The sequence below is a fragment of the Aotus nancymaae genome, unplaced genomic scaffold, assembly GCF_030222135.1.
Source record: "Aotus nancymaae isolate 86718 unplaced genomic scaffold, 86718_ANA_hifiasm-v0.15.2.pri h1tg000041l, whole genome shotgun sequence".
NCBI classification, from domain to species: domain Eukaryota; kingdom Metazoa; phylum Chordata; class Mammalia; order Primates; family Aotidae; genus Aotus; species Aotus nancymaae.
The window spans coordinates 7,953,918-7,974,323 of NW_026988455.1; the positions used below are offsets into that span (position 1 = coordinate 7,953,918).

The following is a 20,406-nucleotide window of genomic DNA, read 5'->3' on the forward strand; positions in this document are numbered from 1 at the left end:
AGAAACAATCAACAGGGAGAGGAGATAATCTGTTGAATGGGAGAAAATAACTGCAACTATTCATCTGACAGGGGACTAATAACCAGGATATACAAGAAATTCAAACAACAAAAACTGCCACAAATAATCCCATTTAAAAGTGGGCACAAAACATTAATAGATGTTTTTCAAAAGAAGATACACAAATGGCCAAGGTTATTTTAAAATGTTCAACAATACTACTTATTAGAGAAATATAAATCAAAACCACAATGACGGGCCGGGCGCGGTGGCTCAAGCCTGTAATCCCAGCACTTTGGGAGGCCGAGGCGGGTGGATCACGAGGTCAAGAGATCGAGACCATCCTGGTCAACATGGTGAAACCCCGTCTCTACTAATACAAAAAATTAGCTGGGCACGGTGGCGCGTGCCTGTAATCCCAGCTACTCAGGAGGCTGAGGCAGGAGAATTGCCTGAACCCAGGAGGCGGAGATTGCGGTGAGCCGAGATCGCGCCATTGCGCTCCAGCCTGGGTAACGAGCGAAACTCCGTCTCAAAAAAAAAAAAAAAAAAAAAAAAAAAAAAAAAAAAAAAAAAAAAAAAAAAAAAAAAAAAAAAAAAAAAAAAAAACCACAATGACATACCATCTTACTGCAGTCAGAATGGCTATTATTAAATTAAGAAAATAACAGATGTTAGCAAGGATGCAGAGAAAGGGAACTCTTTTACACTGTTAGTGAGAATGTAAATTAGTACAGTGTCTATGAAAGACAATATGGAGATATCCCAAAGAACTAAAAATGGAATTACCATTGTATCTAGCAATCCCAAACTGGGTATCTCCTCAAACAAAAAGAAATCAATGTATCAAAAAGATATCTATACTTATGTATTTTTCACAGCACTATTCACAAAAGCAAAGATATGGAATTAACCTAAGTGTCCATCAATGGATGAATGGATAAAGAAAATGTGGTATACATGCACAATAGAGTACTATCCAGCCACGAAAAGTGTAAAATCTTGTCATGTGCAGTAACAAGGATGGAACCTAAGTGGAACAAACCAGGCACAGAAAGACAAACATTGTATGATCGCACTCATAGGTGAGTGCTAAAAATATGCTTACATAGATGTTGAGAGTGGAATGACAGAGAATGGAAACTTGGAATGGTGAGGGGCTGGGAGGGGGAAGGAAGATGAGAAATTGGTTGGTGGGTACACAATGTATGTTATTTGGGTAATGAATACTCTAAAAACCCTGACTTAACCACTATGCAATCTATGCATGTAAACAAATTGCCCATGTATCCTCAAAATTTGTACAAATAAAACAGGAAGACAAAATAACTTTTCCCTGAATTTAGGAGTATGTCTCTTCCCTTTGTAATACTTCTGGCAGAGAGATCTCTGAAAAATTTATAAATGGGAAGAAAAGTTCCAAATTTTACTTTCTTTTACCAAGTTCACTATTTCATCCTTTCTTCCCACGTTATGTAAACTTTCTACCCAAATGAAGATCAATAAGGTTTCTTCTAAGTTCCTTAAGCACTCCTCAGGGACAACTAAGTTGAGGCATGTTCCTTGTTCACAACTACCTGTGTTAAAACAGTCCTCTCAGATATAGGTGATGGGGAGGAAGGCAGCAAATCACACTGCCATGTGTGTACTTGCAACAATCTTGCATGTTCTTCACATGTACCCCAAAACCTAAAATGCAATTAAAAAAAAGAAAAAAGAAAAACAGTCCTCTCTACTTTAAGTAAAATTCTCATTTTTCTAGTGTACCTTCAGAAGTTTGTATTCTTGAATTCTTGTATTCTGTTTCCTGTGTTGCTCAGCTTACTTGTAATGTGCTCCTAAGGAAGTTCACAACATTATAAAAGGGTTTTATCAATATTACACTTTCTTATGACTTCTTCAGATCTATATTTAATTGCTCTGTTGAAAAAGAACCATGCTCCTGTTAATTTACAGTTGCCTAGATTCAAAGCTCTTTTGTGGTACTACCCAGCACCTCTTGTCTTTTAAGAGGGGATATAAAACCATTCCCTCCAAACGACTTCAAAATTACAAAGCCTGATAAGCTCTATTAACACTTATTTTATTCACAACACAAAGGTTTCGGTGGATGAAACAGTTTGAATACAGGAGCTCTAAGCTTCTCAGTTGTATACATGGCACATGCATTCAACATCAATGATTGATTTACTGTGGGAAAAATATTTCAGAACCTAAAAACCTCAAGGCCATACAAGGGGTTTGGAGGTAAAAACAGTGGCCTTCTGAGTCACAAAATTAGGGGGCATCATGTGAAACAGGAAATCCTGCTCTTTCACACTGGGGGAAGTTTCCAATCTTTGCCCCAGTTAAAAGCTTATGATTATCTTCCGTCACTGTTTTAAAATTAGGTAAGGGATAATGTGTGGATGACTCTATGCTGGGTATATAGGTATATATGCACGTAAAAAAATCTGTACAAAAACATAGAGCCTGGGCAACAAAGCAAGACCCCATCTCTACAAAAAAAGTTAGCCAGGCATGGTAGTGTGCACCTGTATTCCCAGCCACTCTACTTGGGAGGTTGAAGTGAGATGATCCCTTGAGCCTGGAAGTTTGAGGCTGCAGTAAGCTATGATTGTGCCACTATACTCCAGCCTGGGTGACAGAGCAAGACTCTGTCTCTTAAAAAAAAAAAAAAAAATCTATGTATGTATGTTTGGGGAAAAAAAAAAACCAAAAACATTCCTGGTGAAGGTTTGCTTATTGTGTGACCCTAGCTATGTAAGTTACTAAAGTTCCTGTGCTCAAAAATGGGGAAAAAAAGAAATAACCACAAAAAGTGCCTACCAGACTGAGCCCTACTGACTTGGGCTCCTGAATTACATCTATGGCCTGTATTCTGAACTCAAACCTCTAGAGCACCCTTTTTTACCCTGGAGTTGGGCCAGGGCTGTGCTCTGCCCCACCATGGGTAGAGATTCACAGCGGCAACCCAACCCCCTGGATCTGGACTGTGAAGGTATCTCAAAGTCACAGATCCTGGTGCTGCGGGCAACCTACAACAAACCCTGCTACAGAGAGCAAACCTGCACTCCAAGACAAAAGTACCACAGAGGTTTGCAAGACCCTAAGCCTAGGATCCTAGTCTCACAGCTGCTTGTAGACCATTTCAGATATCAAGAGTCTTCCCATTGTGGGGAAAATGAGAACACGAAAACCCAAAAGTCTTTGCCAACAAGGATATTAACAACCTACTGCCATCACTACCAAAAAATTCTATACCCTAGGCCACTAAGGCATTCATACTTATTCCTGATGTTTAATGTAGCAAAAGAAGTTGCACAGAGACTATACCACTAAACCTACGTGCACACAGATTCACCACACTTTTCCCAATTAGCACACTAAGACCCACCTGCAGGTGAAAGTCTTAGTCTATCAAAGCCACTCTAGAAAGTTTAAGAGACTCAAAAGTTCCATTAGATGCACAAACATCAACACATGGGTAAAGAAACATGAAAAAGTAAGAAAATATGACACCACCAAAGAAATATAACAACTCTTTAGTAATAGACCCCAATGAAAAGGAAATTTAAAAACTGCTGGAAAAGGAACTCAAAATAATGATCTTTTGTTGTTTCTTTTGTTGTTGTTTGGATATTTTTTTTTTTTTTTTTTTTAACATAGGCTCTAACTCTGTTGTCCAGGCTGGAGTGCAGTGGTGCAAACATGGCTCACTACAACCTCAACTTCCTGGGCTCAAGCAATCCTCCTGCCTCAGCCCCTCAAGTAGCTAGGACTACAGGTGTGTACCACCACACCTGGCTAATATTTTTGTATTTTTCTTAGAGATAGAGTCTTGCTATTTCCGCTAGGCTGATCTCAAACTCCTGAGTACAAGCAATCCACTCACCTCAGCCTCCCAAAGTGATGGTATTACAGGTGTGAGTCACTCACACCTGGCCTAAAATAATAATCTTAAGGAAACTTAATGAGATACAAGAAAATACAGACAGGTGAGTCAACAAAACCAGACAAATAATTCATGATATAAACAAGAAATTCAACAAGGAGATAATAAAAAAAGGACCAAACAGAAATCCCACAGCTGAAGAATTCAATGAATTAAATAAAAAGTAAAACAGAAAGACCCAACAGTAAACTTAAGTAGAAGAAAGTCTCTGAACTTGATGACAGGTCATTTTAAACTACTCAGTTAACAGAACAAAACAAACAAGGCCGAGCTCAGTGGCTCATGCCTGTAATCCTAGCACTCTGGGAGGCCTAGGTGAGCAGATCACCTGAGGTTAGGAGTTCAAGACCAGTCTGGCTAACATGGTAAAACCTCGTCGCTACTAAAAATACAAAAATTAGCCAGGTGTGGTGGTGCATGCCAGTAATCCCAACTACCCGGGAAGCTAGATCACTAGAGCCTGAGTTTGAGGCTGCAGCAAGATATGATTGCACCACCACACTCTAGCCTCAGAATCAGAACGAGTCAGTCTCTTTAAAAAAAGGGGTGGGAGGAATCTTGTCTTTTTTTTTAATTTGAGGATTACCTTCTCCTTTATAAAAGAGCCAAAGGCCAAGGCGCAGTGGCTGACACCTGTAATTCCAGCACTATGAGAGGCCGAGGCAGGCGGATCACAAGGTCAGGAGATCGAGACCATCCTGGCTAACACGGTGAAACCCCATCTCTACTAAAAATACAAAAAATTAGCTGGGTGTGGTGGCTCATGCCTGTAATCTGAACTACTCAGGAGGCCGGAGAATCACTTGAACTCGGGAGGCGGAGATTGCAGTGAGCCGAGATCATGCCACTGCACTCCAGCCTGGGTGACAGAGTGAGACTCTATCTCAAAAAAAAAAAGAAAAGAGAGAGAGCCAAAGCAGAAGAGTCAATAGATTACAATAGCTGCTGGAAAGCCAGGATATAGCAGTCCAGACTTAGAAATTTCAGGCTATGTGAGAGACCTCCATTTTCCTGCCATTTAGTGCAGAGAATCTCTGCCCCAAATTTCTCATCTACCAAGTCCTGTTCCTGTGTGCTAAAATACAAGCAAAGTGAGCACTGTGCTGGACAAAAGATTTGTGGACTGGAAAATTTTTAAATTGATAATGTATATATCTTCCTAAGTAAAAGACCCTGAGAGAATACTGAAACCTAAAATCATTCCCATAAAAAGAAAATAAAATTAAAACTTGCCTATGGTGACTATAATATAATTAACATAATATTGATGATTGAGGAAAATAAGAAAAATAGTTATAAGATTTTACAATTTAGTTTCTATAATAAATGAAAAAATGCTAGCTAAAAGGAAGATAAAATGCTTCTTCTCAGTTTCAAGGTTCTCATGGTCTCCTTTACTTTCTTCCCTGATTATCTTGGAGGTATCAATTCTTAAGCATTAAGTCTTGAAAATCTTGGTGGTAAAACTATAATCAACAAAGCTTGAAAAGTGCAATCACTCGGTAGGAAACAGTGGAATGGAAGGGAAAGACTTAGACGTCACACAATTCCTTGTGCAGGGATGACGTGGACGACCTCTAACTAGAACCATGTTCACAATTATCCAGTGCTGTCATTTTTGTTCTCTCTCTACATAATTAGAGAACTGGCATGAATTTCTAGATCAGGTGGTGAAGGTGAAACTAGAGTCCAAAAGGCCAAGGTAATTATTAAGAGTTGGGTATTGAAGAAAATGGTCATAGTCCCAGAACAATAAAAAAGTTCCTATTTTAAGAATTTAAAGTCTCAAGCTCTGGCTATCACAGTAATAGATACTCTTTAAACTCACAATTAATCATTTCTCCCAAAGAATTTCATACATTTATATTTATAAGTAATGATTAATTAACTGAACAAACCTAAGTCACAACAGGCTTTTTGTTTAAGTCTTCCTTGTCAGGAAATCCAAATATATTATAATTCATTGGACAGTAATAAATAATGACAAAACACTAGTGAGTAAAAACACTAATTACATACTGTGGTCTTTGTGTGGCTTTGGTACAAAAGGTTGTTTGTTTATTTACAATGCTGCAACATCACCCTGGTAATGAAAAGAGTGGCATATGTGCTCCGGCTGCTCAAATATTGACTACCAATGAGTCACACTTGCAGCAGAGAACTTACTCTGAAAAAAATAGGGGGAGGAATGCTGTGCCTGTAAGTTAAAAACAAGCTCCGGTGTTCATGCTCACATTTACATTGAGACATGATGAAATCTTGTCTATTTTCTTGTCAACTGATCTTCTTTCAAAATTATCTCGTTTTTTAAGCATCACAAGGAATATTTTTATTAATAACCTTGGTAAAAATCTAAAAGGCTAGCTCATTAAATCTTCCTAACTTCTTTTTTTTTTTTTTTTTTTGAGACGGAGTCTCACTCTGTCACCAGGCTGGAGTACAGTGGCATGATCTCGGCCCACTACAACCTCCGCCTCCCATGTTCAAGCGATTCTCCTGCCTCAGACTCCCGAGTTGCTGGGATTACTTACAGGCACGCGCCACCACGCCCAGCTAACTTTTGTACTTGTAGTAGAAACAGGGTTTCACCATGTTGGCCAGGCTGGTCTTGAACTCCTGGCCTTAGGTGATTCACCCACCTTGGCCTCCCAAAGTGCTAGGATTACAGGCGTGAGCCACCATGCCTGGCCCCAGATCTTCCTAACTTCTTTCAGCCACTGAACTACTTATTACTGACTACTTACCCTGTGACAGAACATCACACTGGGCCTTGAGATATACTTGAGATACGAGGGTGAAGAAGACACAAGGCTTGTTCTCAAGGCGCTTATAATCTTATGGCAGGGAGTGGGGAGAGTGGAACCAATATGCAATTATAACACAAAAATAGTCAACACCTAATCATCAATAAGATAACGTAATCAGGATTTTAAAAATATCCCAATGTTCTTCCTTATCTGGACTCTGGAAAAAAAAAAAAAAATATATATATATATATATATATATATATATCCCAGCAGCTCTGAATGAACAACAGGGCTCACGGCTCAGCACCTGAGCTAATATAAAGGACTGTTTCCTCAAGCAGCTCCTGACCCCCGTATATCCAAAGAGTCACCTCATAAAGGAGAGCTCAGACTGACATTTGGCAGGTATCCTTCTGGGACAAAGCAGAAAAAGAAACTGGTAGCAACCCTTACTGTTTGGCAGCTGCTGCAAGTGATCCCCAGGCAAGCAGGGCCTGGAGTGGACCTCAGCAGTCCTACAGCAGAGAGGCCAGACAGTTAAAAGGAAAACTAAGAAACAGAAATAACTTCATCAACAACAAACAGAACGTCCACTCAGAGACCCAATCAGAAAGTCAACAACTACAAAGCCGACAGGTGGATAAATCCACAAAGATGGGAAGAAACCAGTGCAAAAAGGATGAAAACACCCGAAACCAGAACACCTCTCCTCCTACAAGGGATCACAACCCCTCACCAGCAAGGGAACAAGACTGGATGGAGAATGAGTGTGATGAAATGACAGAATCAGCCTTCAGAAACTGGGTAATAAGATACTTCCGTGAGCTAAAAGAACATGTTCTAACCCAATGCAAAGAAACTAAGAACCTTGAATAAAGATTTGATGAAACGCTAACGAGAATGGACAACTTAGAGAGGAATATGAGTGAATTGATGGAGCTGAAAAACACAACATGAGAACTTCACAAAGCATGCACAAGTTTCAACAGCTGAATTGACCAAGCAGAAGAAAGGATATCAGAGGTCGAAGATCAACTCAATGAAATAAAATGAGAAGGCAAGATTAGAGAAAACAGGGTAAAAAGGAATGAACAAAGTCAACAAGAAATATGGGACTATGTGAAAAGACCTAATCTACGTTTGGTAGGTGTACCTGAATGTGACGAAGAGAATGAATCCAAGCTGGAAAATACTCTTCAGGATATTATCCAGGAAAACTTCCCCAACCTAGCAAGGCAGGCCAATATTCCAGTCCAGGAAATACAGAGAACACCACAAAGATATTCGTCTAGAAGAGCAACCCCAAGGCACATAATCGTCAGATTCACCAGGGTTGAAATGAAGGAGAAAATGCTAAGGGCAGCCAGAGAGAAAGGTCGGGTTACCCACAAACGGAAGCCCATCAGACTCACAGCAGACCTCTCAGCATAAACCCTACAAGCCAGAAGAGAGTGGGGGCCAACATTCAACATCCTTAAAGAAAAGAACTTTAAGGTGATTTCATCACCACCAGGCCTGCTTTACAAGAGCTTCTGAAAGAGGCACTAAACATAGAAAGGAACAACCAGTACCAGCCACTCCAAAAACATACCAAATGGTAAAGAGCATCAACACAATGAAGAAACTGCATCAACTAACGGGCAAAACAGCCAGCTAGCATCAAAATGGCAGTATCAAATTCACACATAACAATATTAACACTAAATGTAAATGGGCTAAATGCTCCAATCAAAAGACACAGACTGGCAAACTGGATAAAAAGCCAAAACCCATCAGTGTGCTGTATCCAGGAAACCCATCTCACATGCAAGGATACACAAAGGCTCAAAATAAAGGGATGGAGGAAGATTTACCAAGCAAATGGAGAGCAAAAAAAAGCAGGAGTTGCAATTCTTGTCTCTGATAAAATAGACTTTAAACCAACAAAGATCAAAAGAGACAAAGAAGTACATTACATAATGGTAAAAGGATCAATGCAACAAGAAGAGCTAACGATCCAAAATATATACGCACCCAATACAGGAGCACCTAGATACATAAGGCAAGTTCTTAATGACTTACAAAGAGACTTAGACTCCCACACAATAATAGTGGGAGACTTTAACACCCCATTGTCAATATTAGACAGATCAATGAGACAGAAAATTAACAAGGATATCCAATACGTGAACTCAGACCTGGACCAAGAAAACCTAATAGACATTTACAGAACTCTCCACCCCAAATCCACAGAATATACATTCTTCTCAAACCACATCACACCTACTCTAAAATTGACCACATAATTGGAAGTAAATCACTCCTCAGCAAATGCAAAATAACGGAAATCATAACAAACAGTCTCTCAGACCACAGTGCAATCAAGTTAGAACTCAGAATTCAGAAACTAACTCAGAACCACACAGCTTCATGGAAACTGAACAACTGGCTCTTGAATGTTGACTGGATAAACAACGAAATGAAGGCAGAAATAAAGATGTTCTTCGAAACCAATGAGAACGAAGACACAACATACCAGAATCTCTGGGACACATTTAAAGCAGTCTCTAGATGAAAATATATAGCAATAAATGCCCACATCAGAAGCAAGAAGAGATCCAAAATTGACACTCCATTGTCAAAATTGAAAGAAATGAAAAAAATTGAAAAGCAAAATCAAAAAAACTCAAAACCTAGCAGAAGACAAGAAATAACTAAGATCAGAGCAGAACTGAAGGAGAGAGAGACACAAAAAACCCTTCAAAAAAAATCAGTAAATCCAGGAGCTGGTTTTTCGAAAAGATCAACAAAATAGACCACTAGCCAGATTAATAAAAAAGAAAAGAGAGAATAATCAAATATATGCAATTAAAAACAATAAAGGGGATATCACCACAGATTCCACAGAAATTCAAACCATCATCAGAGATTATTACAAACAACTCTATGCACATAAATTAGTAAGCCTGGAAGAAATGGATAAATTCCTGGACACTTGCATCCTCCCAAGCCTAAACCAGGAAGAAGTAGAAACCCTGAATAGACCAATAACAAGGTCTGAAGTTGAGGCAGCAATTAAAAGCCTACCACCCAAAAAAAGCCCAGGTCCAGATGGGTTCACAGCCAAATTCTACCAGACATACAAAGAGGAGCTGGTACCATTCCTTCTGAAACTATTCCAAATAATCCAAAAAAAGGGAATCCTTCCCAAATCATTTTATGAGACCAACATCATCCTGATACCAAAACCCGGCAGAGACTCAGCAAGAAAAGAAAACTTCAGGCCAATATCCATGATGAACACAGATGCAAAAATCTTCAATAAAATACTGGCATGCCAATTGCAACAGCACATCAAAAAGCTTATCCACCATGATCAAGTAGGATTCATCCCGGGGACGCAAGGCTGGTTCCACATACTCAAGTCTATAAACATAATTCACCATATAAACAGAACCAAAGACAAAAACCACATGATTATCTCAATTGATGCAGAGAAGGCCTTTGACAAAATTCAACAGCCCTTTATGCTAAAAGCCCTCAATAAACTAGGTATTAACGGAACGTATCTCAAAATAATAAAAGCTATTTATGACAAACCAACAGCCAATATCATACCGAATGGGCAAAAGCCGGAAGCATTCCCTTTGAAATCTGGCACTAGACAAGGATGCCCTCCCTCAACACTCCTACTCAATATAGTACTGGAAGTTCTAGCCAGAGCAATCAGGAAAGAAAAAGAAATAAAGGGTATTCAAATAGGAAAGGAAGAAGTCAAATTGTCTCTATTTGCAGACGACATGATTGTATATCTAGAAGACCCCATCGTCTCAGCCCAAAATCTCCTGAAACTGATAAGCAACTTCAGCAAAGTCTCAGGATACAAAATCAATGTGCAAAAATCACAAGCATTCCTATACACCAATAACAGACTTAAAGAGAGCAAAATCAAGAACGAGCTGCCATTCACAATTGCTACAAAGAGAATAAAATACCTAGGAATACAACTAACAAGGAACATAAAGGACCTCTTCAAGGAGAACTACAAACCACTGCTCAATGAAATAAGAGAGGACACAAACAGATGGAGAAACATTCCATGTTCATGGTTAGGAAGAATCAATATCGTGAAAATGGTCATACTGCCCAAAGTAATTTACAGATTCAATGCTATCCCTATCAAGCTATTAATGACCTTCTTCACAGAACTGGAAAAAACCACCTTAAACTTCATCTGGAACTAAAAGAGAGCCCGCATAGCCAAGTCAATTCTAAGCAAAAAGAACAAAGTGGGAGGCATCACACTACCGGACTTCAAACTATACTACAAGGCTATAGTAATCAAAACAGCATGGTACTCGTACCAAAACAGAGATATAGACCAATGGAACAGAACAGAGGCCTTGGAGGCAACACAACATATCTACAACCATCTGATCTTTGACAAACCTGACAAAAATAAGCAATGGGGAAAGGATTCCCTGTTTAATAAATGGTGTTGGGAAAACTGGCTAGCCATGTGCAGAAAGCAGAAACTTGACCCCTTCCTGACACCTTACACTAAAATTAACTCCAGATGGATTAAAGACTTAAACATAAGACCTAACACCATAAAAACCCTAGAAGAAAATCTAGGCAAAACCATTCAGGACATAGGCGTAGGCAAGGACTTCATGACCAAAACACCAAAAGCATTGGCAACAAAAGCCAAAATAGCCAAATGGGACCTAATCAAACTCCACGACTTCTGCACAGCAAAAGAAACAGTCATTAAAGTGAATCGGCAACCAACAGAATGGGAAAAAATTTTTGCAGTCTACCTGTATGACAAAGGGCTGATATACAGAATTTACAAAGAACTAAAACAGATTTACAAGAAAAAAACAAACAAACCCACTCAAAAGTGGGCAAAGGACATGAACAGACACTTTACAAAAGAAGACATACATGAGGCCAACAAACATATGAAAAAATGCTCATCATCACTGGTCATTAGAGAAATGCAAATCAAAACTACATTGAGATACCATCTCACGCCAGTTAGAATGGCGATCATTAAAAAATCTGGAGACAACAGATGCTGGAGAGGATGTGGAGAAATAGGAACACTTTTACACTGTTGGTGGGAGTGTCAATTAGTTCAACCATTGTGGAAGACAGTGTGGCGATTCCTCAAGGACCTAGAAATAGAAATTCCATTTGACCCAGAAATCCCATTACTGGGTATATATGCAAAGGATTATAAATCGTTCTACTATAAGGACACATGCACATGAATGTTCATTGCAGCACTGTTTACAATAGCAAAGACCTGGAACCAACCTAAATGCCCATCGATGATAGACTGGACAGGGAAAATATGGCACATATACACCATGAAATATTATGCAGCCATCAAAAACGATGAGTTCATGTCCTTTGTAGGGACATGGATGAACCTCGAAACCATCATTCTCAGTAAACTGACACAAGAACAGAAAATCAAACACCGCATGTTCTCACTCATAGGTGGGTGTTGAACAATGAGAACACATGGACACAGGGAGGGAAGCATCACACACTCGGGTCTGTTGGGGGAAAACAGGAGGGACAGCGGGGGGTGGGGAGTTGGGGAGAGATAGCATGGGGATAAATGCCAGATATAGGTGAAGGGGAGGAAGGCAGCAAATCACACTGCCATGTGTGTACCTATGCAACAATCTTGCATGTTCTTCACATGTATCCCAAAAGCTAAAATGCAATTAAAAAAAAAAAAAGAAAGAAAGAAAAAATTAGCTGGGAATGGTGGCACATGGCTATAGTCCCAGTTACTTGCGAGGCTGAGGCAGGGGAATTGCTTGAACCTGGGAGGCGGAGGTTGCAGTGAGCCAAGATCACCCCACTGCACTCCAGTCTGGCAACAGAGCAAAACCTAACCTAAAAAGCAATTTTTTTAAAAAAAGGCAAATTTGGGCCTAATATGAAGAACTTCAAATACATTAGACTTTCCCACATTAAAGTAGCCTGAAGAGCGGTGAACTCTATGACTAGAAGTAAGTGGTCTAGCAGATTTAGATGACTATTAAGAAAATCCTAAAAGCAATTCTTACACTAGGGGGTAAGGGTAGGGGGCGGATTTGAAACAGATATCTAAAGCTCCTCCTATCTTGGAAAAGTCTATAGCTACCTTGTTAGTTGCAGGCAAGAATATTAAGATGATACCCACCACAGCATTTTAAGAGTAGTAGGTGATCTCAAGAAGCAGAAAAGAGGCCAGTAATCACCACTGAACTTCATATAAGACCTAGAAGGCTTTGTGATCTTTACATGTTTGTTAGAAAAGGTGCTGGGAGAGAGACCAATGATGGTCAGTGGTCTCTGACCTGACTATGAGTCAACAGTTAGCCTAACCAGTACAACAGAGCCCTCCTATTCCCACTCATAACAATGATGGATGTACCAGTCTCAGAGACTGCAGTTTTTCCTTGCTGCTTAAGCGAAAGGCAATTTGAAAAGTCCCCTTTCCTCTAATGCCCTCCCTATTTACTTCTTGTTTTCAGTGCACAGAGAATGCTGAAACTTCAGGAGCCTGAAATTATCTGTATTTGGGGAGAGTATCAACCCAGCAGCATAGATGTTATTCCTACATAACAAACCTCATGAGATTTTTTTGGCTCTATATTGAAAAGGGAAGACTCGTCTGATTTGGTGGGTCTATTTGAAGGGCTTACAGAGGAAATCTTGAAAAATGCCCATTTCACTTCCCCACTTAAACTTATAAGTTGAACTGGATTAAGCATGTTTTTACCTGACCCTTAGAATTATGAGACATATACAAACATGCTTATCATAAGTGGGCTGTGACAGTCTTTACCCTAAAATTTATGAAACCTGGAATAACTTAACAACATTATGAAACCAGGAACAATATAAGAGGAACAACAATTAAAATTTAGTTCTGGGGCATCTGGGAAGATAACCCTCAAGTTATATATACATCTGGTGAACTCAGTTGCCAGTCTTAAATCTTATGCCAGAAACACTCCAATCAATTAACAAATATATACTGAGAGGCTACTGTGAGCAAGAACTCATATTAAGTTAAATGAAAGACAAGTCCATTGTGGGCTCCCTGGGTTATGACTATCGCTGATTATTGCTATAGTCAAGGTATAATAATACTTAAATAACACAAAATGGCTCTCATATAATCCTAAATATTTGAGAAAGTAGAACTCAAATTCCTTCAGTAGTACCTTCAACAGGGGTACTTTAAATAGAAACCAAGGGTATGATGGCTTATGCCTGTAATCGCAGCATTTTGGGAGGCTGAGGCAGGAGGACTGCTTGAGCCCAGGAGTTCAAGACCAGTCTGGGCAACATGGCGAAACCCCACCTCTACTAAAAAATACAGAAAATTAGCCAGGTGTGGTGGTGCATGCCTGTAGTCCCAGCTACTCAAGAGGCTGAGGCAGGAGAACCGCTTGAGCTTAGGTCAAGGCTGCAAGGAGCTGTGATCATGCCACTGCACTCCAGCCTGGGTGATGGGAATGAGACCCTGTCTCCAAAAAAAGAAAGAAAGAAAAAAAAAATAGAAACGAAGCTTTAGTCATTCACATAAAACCTGTCACAGTGAAGGGAGCATAAAGCAGAGGAAATTCTATATACGTCAAATAGTGAAAATAGCTCTAAAGACTTTATCTTCTGAGAGACTTATCCCTATAGATATAACCCCACCCAGGATTGGTAACATTTGCTTAGCAAAACATTTTTCTGGAAACCAGTAAGATATTTGAGAAATTAAGAGCTTTTAGGTAAAAATAAACATTTTTTAAAATTATAAACTTAATTTTTTAAAATTGCCAAAGATTATTACAATCATATGGATAGCTCTTGCAAATTAATGAGAATAATGGTTAAAATGAGTGTTGTAATATTTCAGAATCAATATTTTAGTATGTCTTTAAAATAGATAAACCATCTCAATGTGGAAAGATACACTTTGCAAATTACCAACATTTCCTCCTTTCTTTTGGTATAAGTAAAGAAATGAAAAGAGAACGAACTACTGAAAAGCAGTATGTGTACTATGTGTATTTGACAAGTGGAAAGCATCTGTAGGTTGGTCTGTGGGCATAGTCATAGCAACACAGATCCCCACAAAGTCAACTCCAGGAACCAGAGAGCAAGGAGCTTTGTGGTTGACTATGTTTATTTACCTATATGGCAAGCAGAGAAGATAGATGGTTTGGTAAAAAGGGTAAATCAGACAAGAAAATTTGTATATTTTAGGGCTTCCAGTTAAGCTACATGCTTAGTAAGTGGAGAAAAAAGACTTGACTTACCTGCACTGCCAAGCTGTTTATAAAATCTGTACTCTAAATGAAGCTGTGGAGCACGTGATTTTATTGGTTCCTGAAACCCACAAAGAAAAACTGATCAGATTTAAACACATGGGATTTTTCCATTCTTAAATTTTTGGAGTAAACAAGGGCTACGATCAACTAGTGTTTTAGAGATAATATCCATATATAAGAGCCTTTTCTGACTGCAATTTGTCTTACACAGTACAGCTAAGAGAAGATGAAGGTGAATTACATACAACTCCTTCCATGGATAAATAAAAATAAACTTTGCATGACAGCTTTCTTGCAATGAAATATTCTCCTGATGTGTATTCTCCCAGGAAACTTGATGCTAAACCTTTAAATTAAAAAAAAAAAACCAGCACGTATTTCCTGCTTGTTTTGTTCTGAATTTTGGGTGGTATGTGGTTTTACTATTTTTAGAAAAATAATGCATGCTCAGAAGAAAATTCAAATATACAAAAATCAGAAAGAAAGTAAAAATAATCTGTCATCCTGTCACTTTAAAGAAAGGCGCTATTAACATTTTAGTGAATGTCTTTCCAAGTATATATGTACTTATACGTATAATACAAACTAATGAACTTAATTTTATATCAATGAGATTATGATGTATTTGCTGTTCAGTAATGTGCTGTTGAATTCAACAATGTGATAATATCATCCCAGGAAATAAATGTGTATAATTTCTTTTTTTTTTTTTTTAAAGATGGGGTCTCGTACACTACAGTTGAACCTCCCAAGCTCAAGTGAACCTCCTAACTTAGCCACCACCGCTCACAGCTAATTTTTATTTTTTTGTAGAGATAGGATCTTACTATGTTGCCCAGACTGGTCTCAAATTCCTGGGCTCAAGCAAACCACCCACTTCAGCCACTCAAAGTGCTGAGATTATAGGTATAAGCCACCATGCCTGGCCTATATAATTTTTAATGGTTTAAGTATTGCCCTGTATGTATATATGTATTTATGTATGTATGTATACACACACACCCCATAATTTTTGGACACATGAAGGGTTTTCGTTTTCCAATATTATGAACAATGCTTTTAGAAACATCGTTACGTATATTTCTTTTTAAACTACTGAGAATTAAAGATTATAAATGCAATTAATGTAATTCAATCAATATGGTGTTCAAGTTTCCAAAAATGGCGTTTTCTAAAAACGTCATAGATAAAGCAGCCAAACAACCATACTTTGCTCTATATCAATTGAGCAATTGGCTGGCTGATTATTCTAAACTGACAGTGTATTGGGCAACTGGCTAACAAGACAACCAAACATTACCCTAAACATATTATAATCTCTCTTTAAAAGCTCAACAGTAGCTGACATGGTGGCTCATGTCTGCAATCCCAGCACTTTCAGAGGCCAAGGCAGGAGGATCACTCAAGACCAGGAGTTTGAGACCAGCCTCGGCAACACAGCAAAACCTCATCTTTACAGATAAATAAATAAAATAGGACGAACATGGTAGCTTACGCCTATAATCCCAGGACTTTGGGAGGTTGAGGCAGGAGAACTGCTTGAGCCCAGGAGTTCGAGACCAGCCTGGGCAACATAGGGAGACCCTATCGCTACAAAAAAACTAAAAAATTAGCCTGGCATGGCGGCACGCTCCTGTAATCCCAGCTACTCAGGAGGATGAGGTAGGAGGATTGCTTGAGTCCCAGAGATCAAGACTGCAGGGAGCTGTGATTGCGCCACTGAACTCCAGTCTGGGCGACACAGTGGGACCTCATCTCAATCAATCAATAAATAAAACAAAGCTCAACATCTGCACACCCATTAGGATGTTATTATTAGATTAATAGCATTAGGATGCTATTATTAAAAAACAGAAAATAACAAGTACTGATGAGGATGTAGAGAAACTGGAACCCTTGTGCATTGCTGATAAGAATGCAAAATGGTGCGACTGCTGTGGAGAATGTATGGCAGTTTTTCAAAAAATTAAACACAGAATCGTTATGATTTACAGTTCTACTTCTGGATATATACTCCAAAGAAGTGAAAGCAGGAACTCAGATATATTTGTACATCCATGTTCACAGCATTGTTATTCACACTAACTATAAGGTGGAAGCAACCTAAGTGTGCATCAATGAATAAATAAACGAAATTGGGTATATTCATATGGTGAAGTATTATTCAGGCTTAAAAAGGAAATTCTGACACATACTACAACATAGACAAACCTTGAGGACATTATGCTAAGTGAAATAAGCCAGTTACAAAGAACGAATATATGATGAGTCCACTTAAATATTAAGTACCTAGTGTAGTCAAATTCATAGAGACAGAAAGTAGAATGGTGGCTGCCAAGGGGTTGAGAGGAGGGGAGAATGAGGAATTAGTGTTTAACAGATAAAAAATTTCAGTTAGGGAAGATGAAAAAGTTCTGGAGATGGATGGTGGTGATGGTTGTACATCAATGTAAATGTACTTAATGCCACTCAACTTTAAAAAATTGTTATAATGGTAAATTCTGGATATCATGATATCATCTGTTACTAGACAATATTATTTTCTCCTATTCCAATCCATGGGTTGCCTTTGAAAAAATTCTGTTGACAATGTACAAAAGTTTTAAATTTTGCTGAAGTCCAACTTAGCGAGTTTTTATTTTGTTGTCTGTGATTTTGATGTCATATCCAAGAAATCACTGCCAAATCTAATGTCATGAAGCTTTTCCCATGGTGTATTCTGGTAAAAGTATTATAGTTTCAATCTTACATTTAGGTCTTTGATCCACTCTGAGTTAATTGTTGAATACAATGTAAAGTAAGAATCCAACTTCACTGTTATGTGAATATCCAGTTTTTCCAGCATCATTTGTTGAAAAGACTGTCCTTACTCCCACTGAGTAGTTATTTTTTTTTTTTTTTTTTTTTTTTGAGACAGAGTCTCGCTCTGTTGCCAGGCGCCAGGTTGGAGTGCAGTGGCACGATCTTGGCTCACTGCAACCTCCACCTCCCAGGTTCAAGCAATTCTCCTGCCTCAGCCTCCCAAGTAGCTGGGACTATAGGCACATACCACCACGCCCAGCTAATTTTTGTATTTTTAGTAGATAAGGGGTTTCACTATGTTGGCCAGGATGATCTCGATCTCTTGACCTCGTGATCTGCCTGCCTCAGCCTCCCAAAGTGCTGGGATATTTGTTGTATTTTTAAGACAGACTCCAAGGAAGGAGATTCCATAACTTCCCTCGATAATTCATGCTGATATTTAACAAGTTTCATGGTTTGGAATGCTTTTGTATTACACTCAGATCTCACTACTGAAACTTAAGCCTAATTTTCTTAAGTTCTCAGCAAAAAAAATTTTTAAAGTTCCTCAATAACCTTGAATAATAGTAAGTAGCTCTCTTCAAATAACAAAATAATCCAATCATTTCCTAGATTTTCTTTTCTCGGGCAAGGTAATTTCAAATTCCTTTCACCTTTCCTCATTGGCCCTAGTTTTTAATTCTTTGATCATCTTTGAAGGTTCTTTCCTGAATCCACTTGAAGCTCTCTGCATTTTTCTTAAGACATATAATCCATTAATCAAAGAATACTCTGAAGTTGTCTAGTCTGTCCCTCTGCTTCTAGTAAGATTTTATCTAAATCAATTCAGGCCAGACTGGAATGTTCATATCTGTAGGAAATGCTATGAAGAAAGAACTCATATCCTTCGAGTATAAAATCAGCAATTATTAGAGTTGGACTTCAAGTATCTCAAGACTTTTAGTCAAAAAAAAGTACAGAGGCTGGGCGTGGTGGCTCACACCTGTTATCCCAGCACTGTGGGAGGCCAAGGAGGGTGAATCATGAGGTCAGGAGATTGAGACCATCCTGGCTAAAATGGTGAAATCCTGTCTCTACTAAAAATACAAAAAACAAGCTGAGCATGGTGGCATGCACCTGTAGTCCCAGCTACTTGGGAGGCTGAGACAGGAGAATTGCATGAACCCGGGAGGCAGAGGTTGCAGTGAGCCAAGATCGCACCACTGCACTCCAGCCTGGGCGACAGAGTGAAACTCCATCTAAAAAAAAAAAAAAAAACCACAGAACAGAAGACTAATTATACTGTCGAGTCCCTTTCTTATTTATCTCTTCAGATAGAGAGGTATCATATCACTCTTGTGTCTCCATTTGGTTGCAGATCTTCCACTGAATCACCATCAAAGCAGCCAGGTATACAATTTTTCCATTAGCAAAATCACTAAGAATTCACAAGGGACCAAACAGAAACAGTGATGACAAATCAACATGGAACTAGAAGTTGATCAAAACACTAGAAAAGGGACTATTCTTTCTGGAGAAATCACTTTTGGATTCTGACAAAGCACAGAGGCAAAGAATTTTAAAAACCACAGATCCTTCCTCAAATATTATACTCTCAATCTTCATGCTGGAAGCCCTAATAGAAAATATTCAATCTGATCTTGGGTAGCTAAGCTAGTAAATTAAAAATGCAAAACTCTATAGAGTTCAAGGGTTGAAAGGCATATATGTCACATATATTCAGACATGAGGGGCTTATGATTGAAGACTGAGAGAATTACACACTTGAGCCAACTCCTTACCACATGGCCATAGTCTGCTCAGCCAATTGGACTTCAAGGTGCTTTTCTGGAAGCACTATAAGTAGAAAATATTGCAAAGCTCAGTCTACAGATTGCAGAAGGCAGCAATATTAGTGGCATAGAGAGATTTTTTTCTTTTTTTGAGATGGAGTTTCGCTCGTTACCCAGGCTGGAGTGCAACTGCGCGATCTCGGCTCACCGCAACCTCCGCTTCCTGGGTTCAGGCAATTCTCCTGCCTCAGCCTCCTGAGTAGCTGGGATTACAGGCACGCGCCACCATGCCCAGCTAATTTTTTGTATTAGCAGAGACAGGGTTTCACCATGTTGACCAGGATGGTCTCAATCTCTTGACCTCGTGATCCACCTGCCTCAGCCTCCCAAAGTGCTGGGATTACAGGCTTGAGCCACTGCGCCCAGCCGAGAGATTTTTAAAAAAGCCCAATTGCTAGAAAACCTCTGTTAAAAAGAACCCTAGAAATGTGGGTGATGGATAAAAGAAGGGCTCATTACACTATTTTGTTTACTTTGTGGATTATTTTTTTAAGGTTCTTAGAAAACTAAGAAACAAGAGTCCACAATGAAGATTTAAACAAAGTAGAACTGAACTGAAACAGCAACAGCAAAGCTTCCTTGTATTTCTGTACCAGATGTGAATTACATTTCCATAGAGGGCTGGACATTTGCCAGAACATTTGCCACAATAATTCTGGAAAACACATGCCTGCCTAAAATCCTAAACAAACAGTGACAGCTACCTTGTGGGAGTGTGGTGCTTAAGGCAAATTTGCCATTACAATGAAAAGAGG

General features: G+C 39.0%; 1 protein-coding gene across 8 annotated transcripts in view; it reads right to left on the bottom strand.

The window, feature by feature from the left end:
* The window catches only part of CSNK1G1 (casein kinase 1 gamma 1), a 180,625-nt gene that overhangs the window by 75,294 nt on the left and 84,925 nt on the right, over positions 1-20,406 (bottom strand). For 7 of the 8 annotated variants that reach the window (XR_001105836.2, XM_021666212.2, XM_012443020.2 and 4 more), the window contains exon 4: positions 15,006-15,075. Coding sequence is in view for 6 of the 8 variants with exons in the window: in XM_021666212.2 (XP_021521887.1) it covers positions 15,006-15,075 (70 nt within the window). In the remaining 2 variants the exon portion in view is untranslated. Of the gene's footprint in view, positions 1-15,005; positions 15,076-20,406 lie in introns of those variants that run through there. The other variant, XM_021666213.2, reaches the window with a different exon arrangement.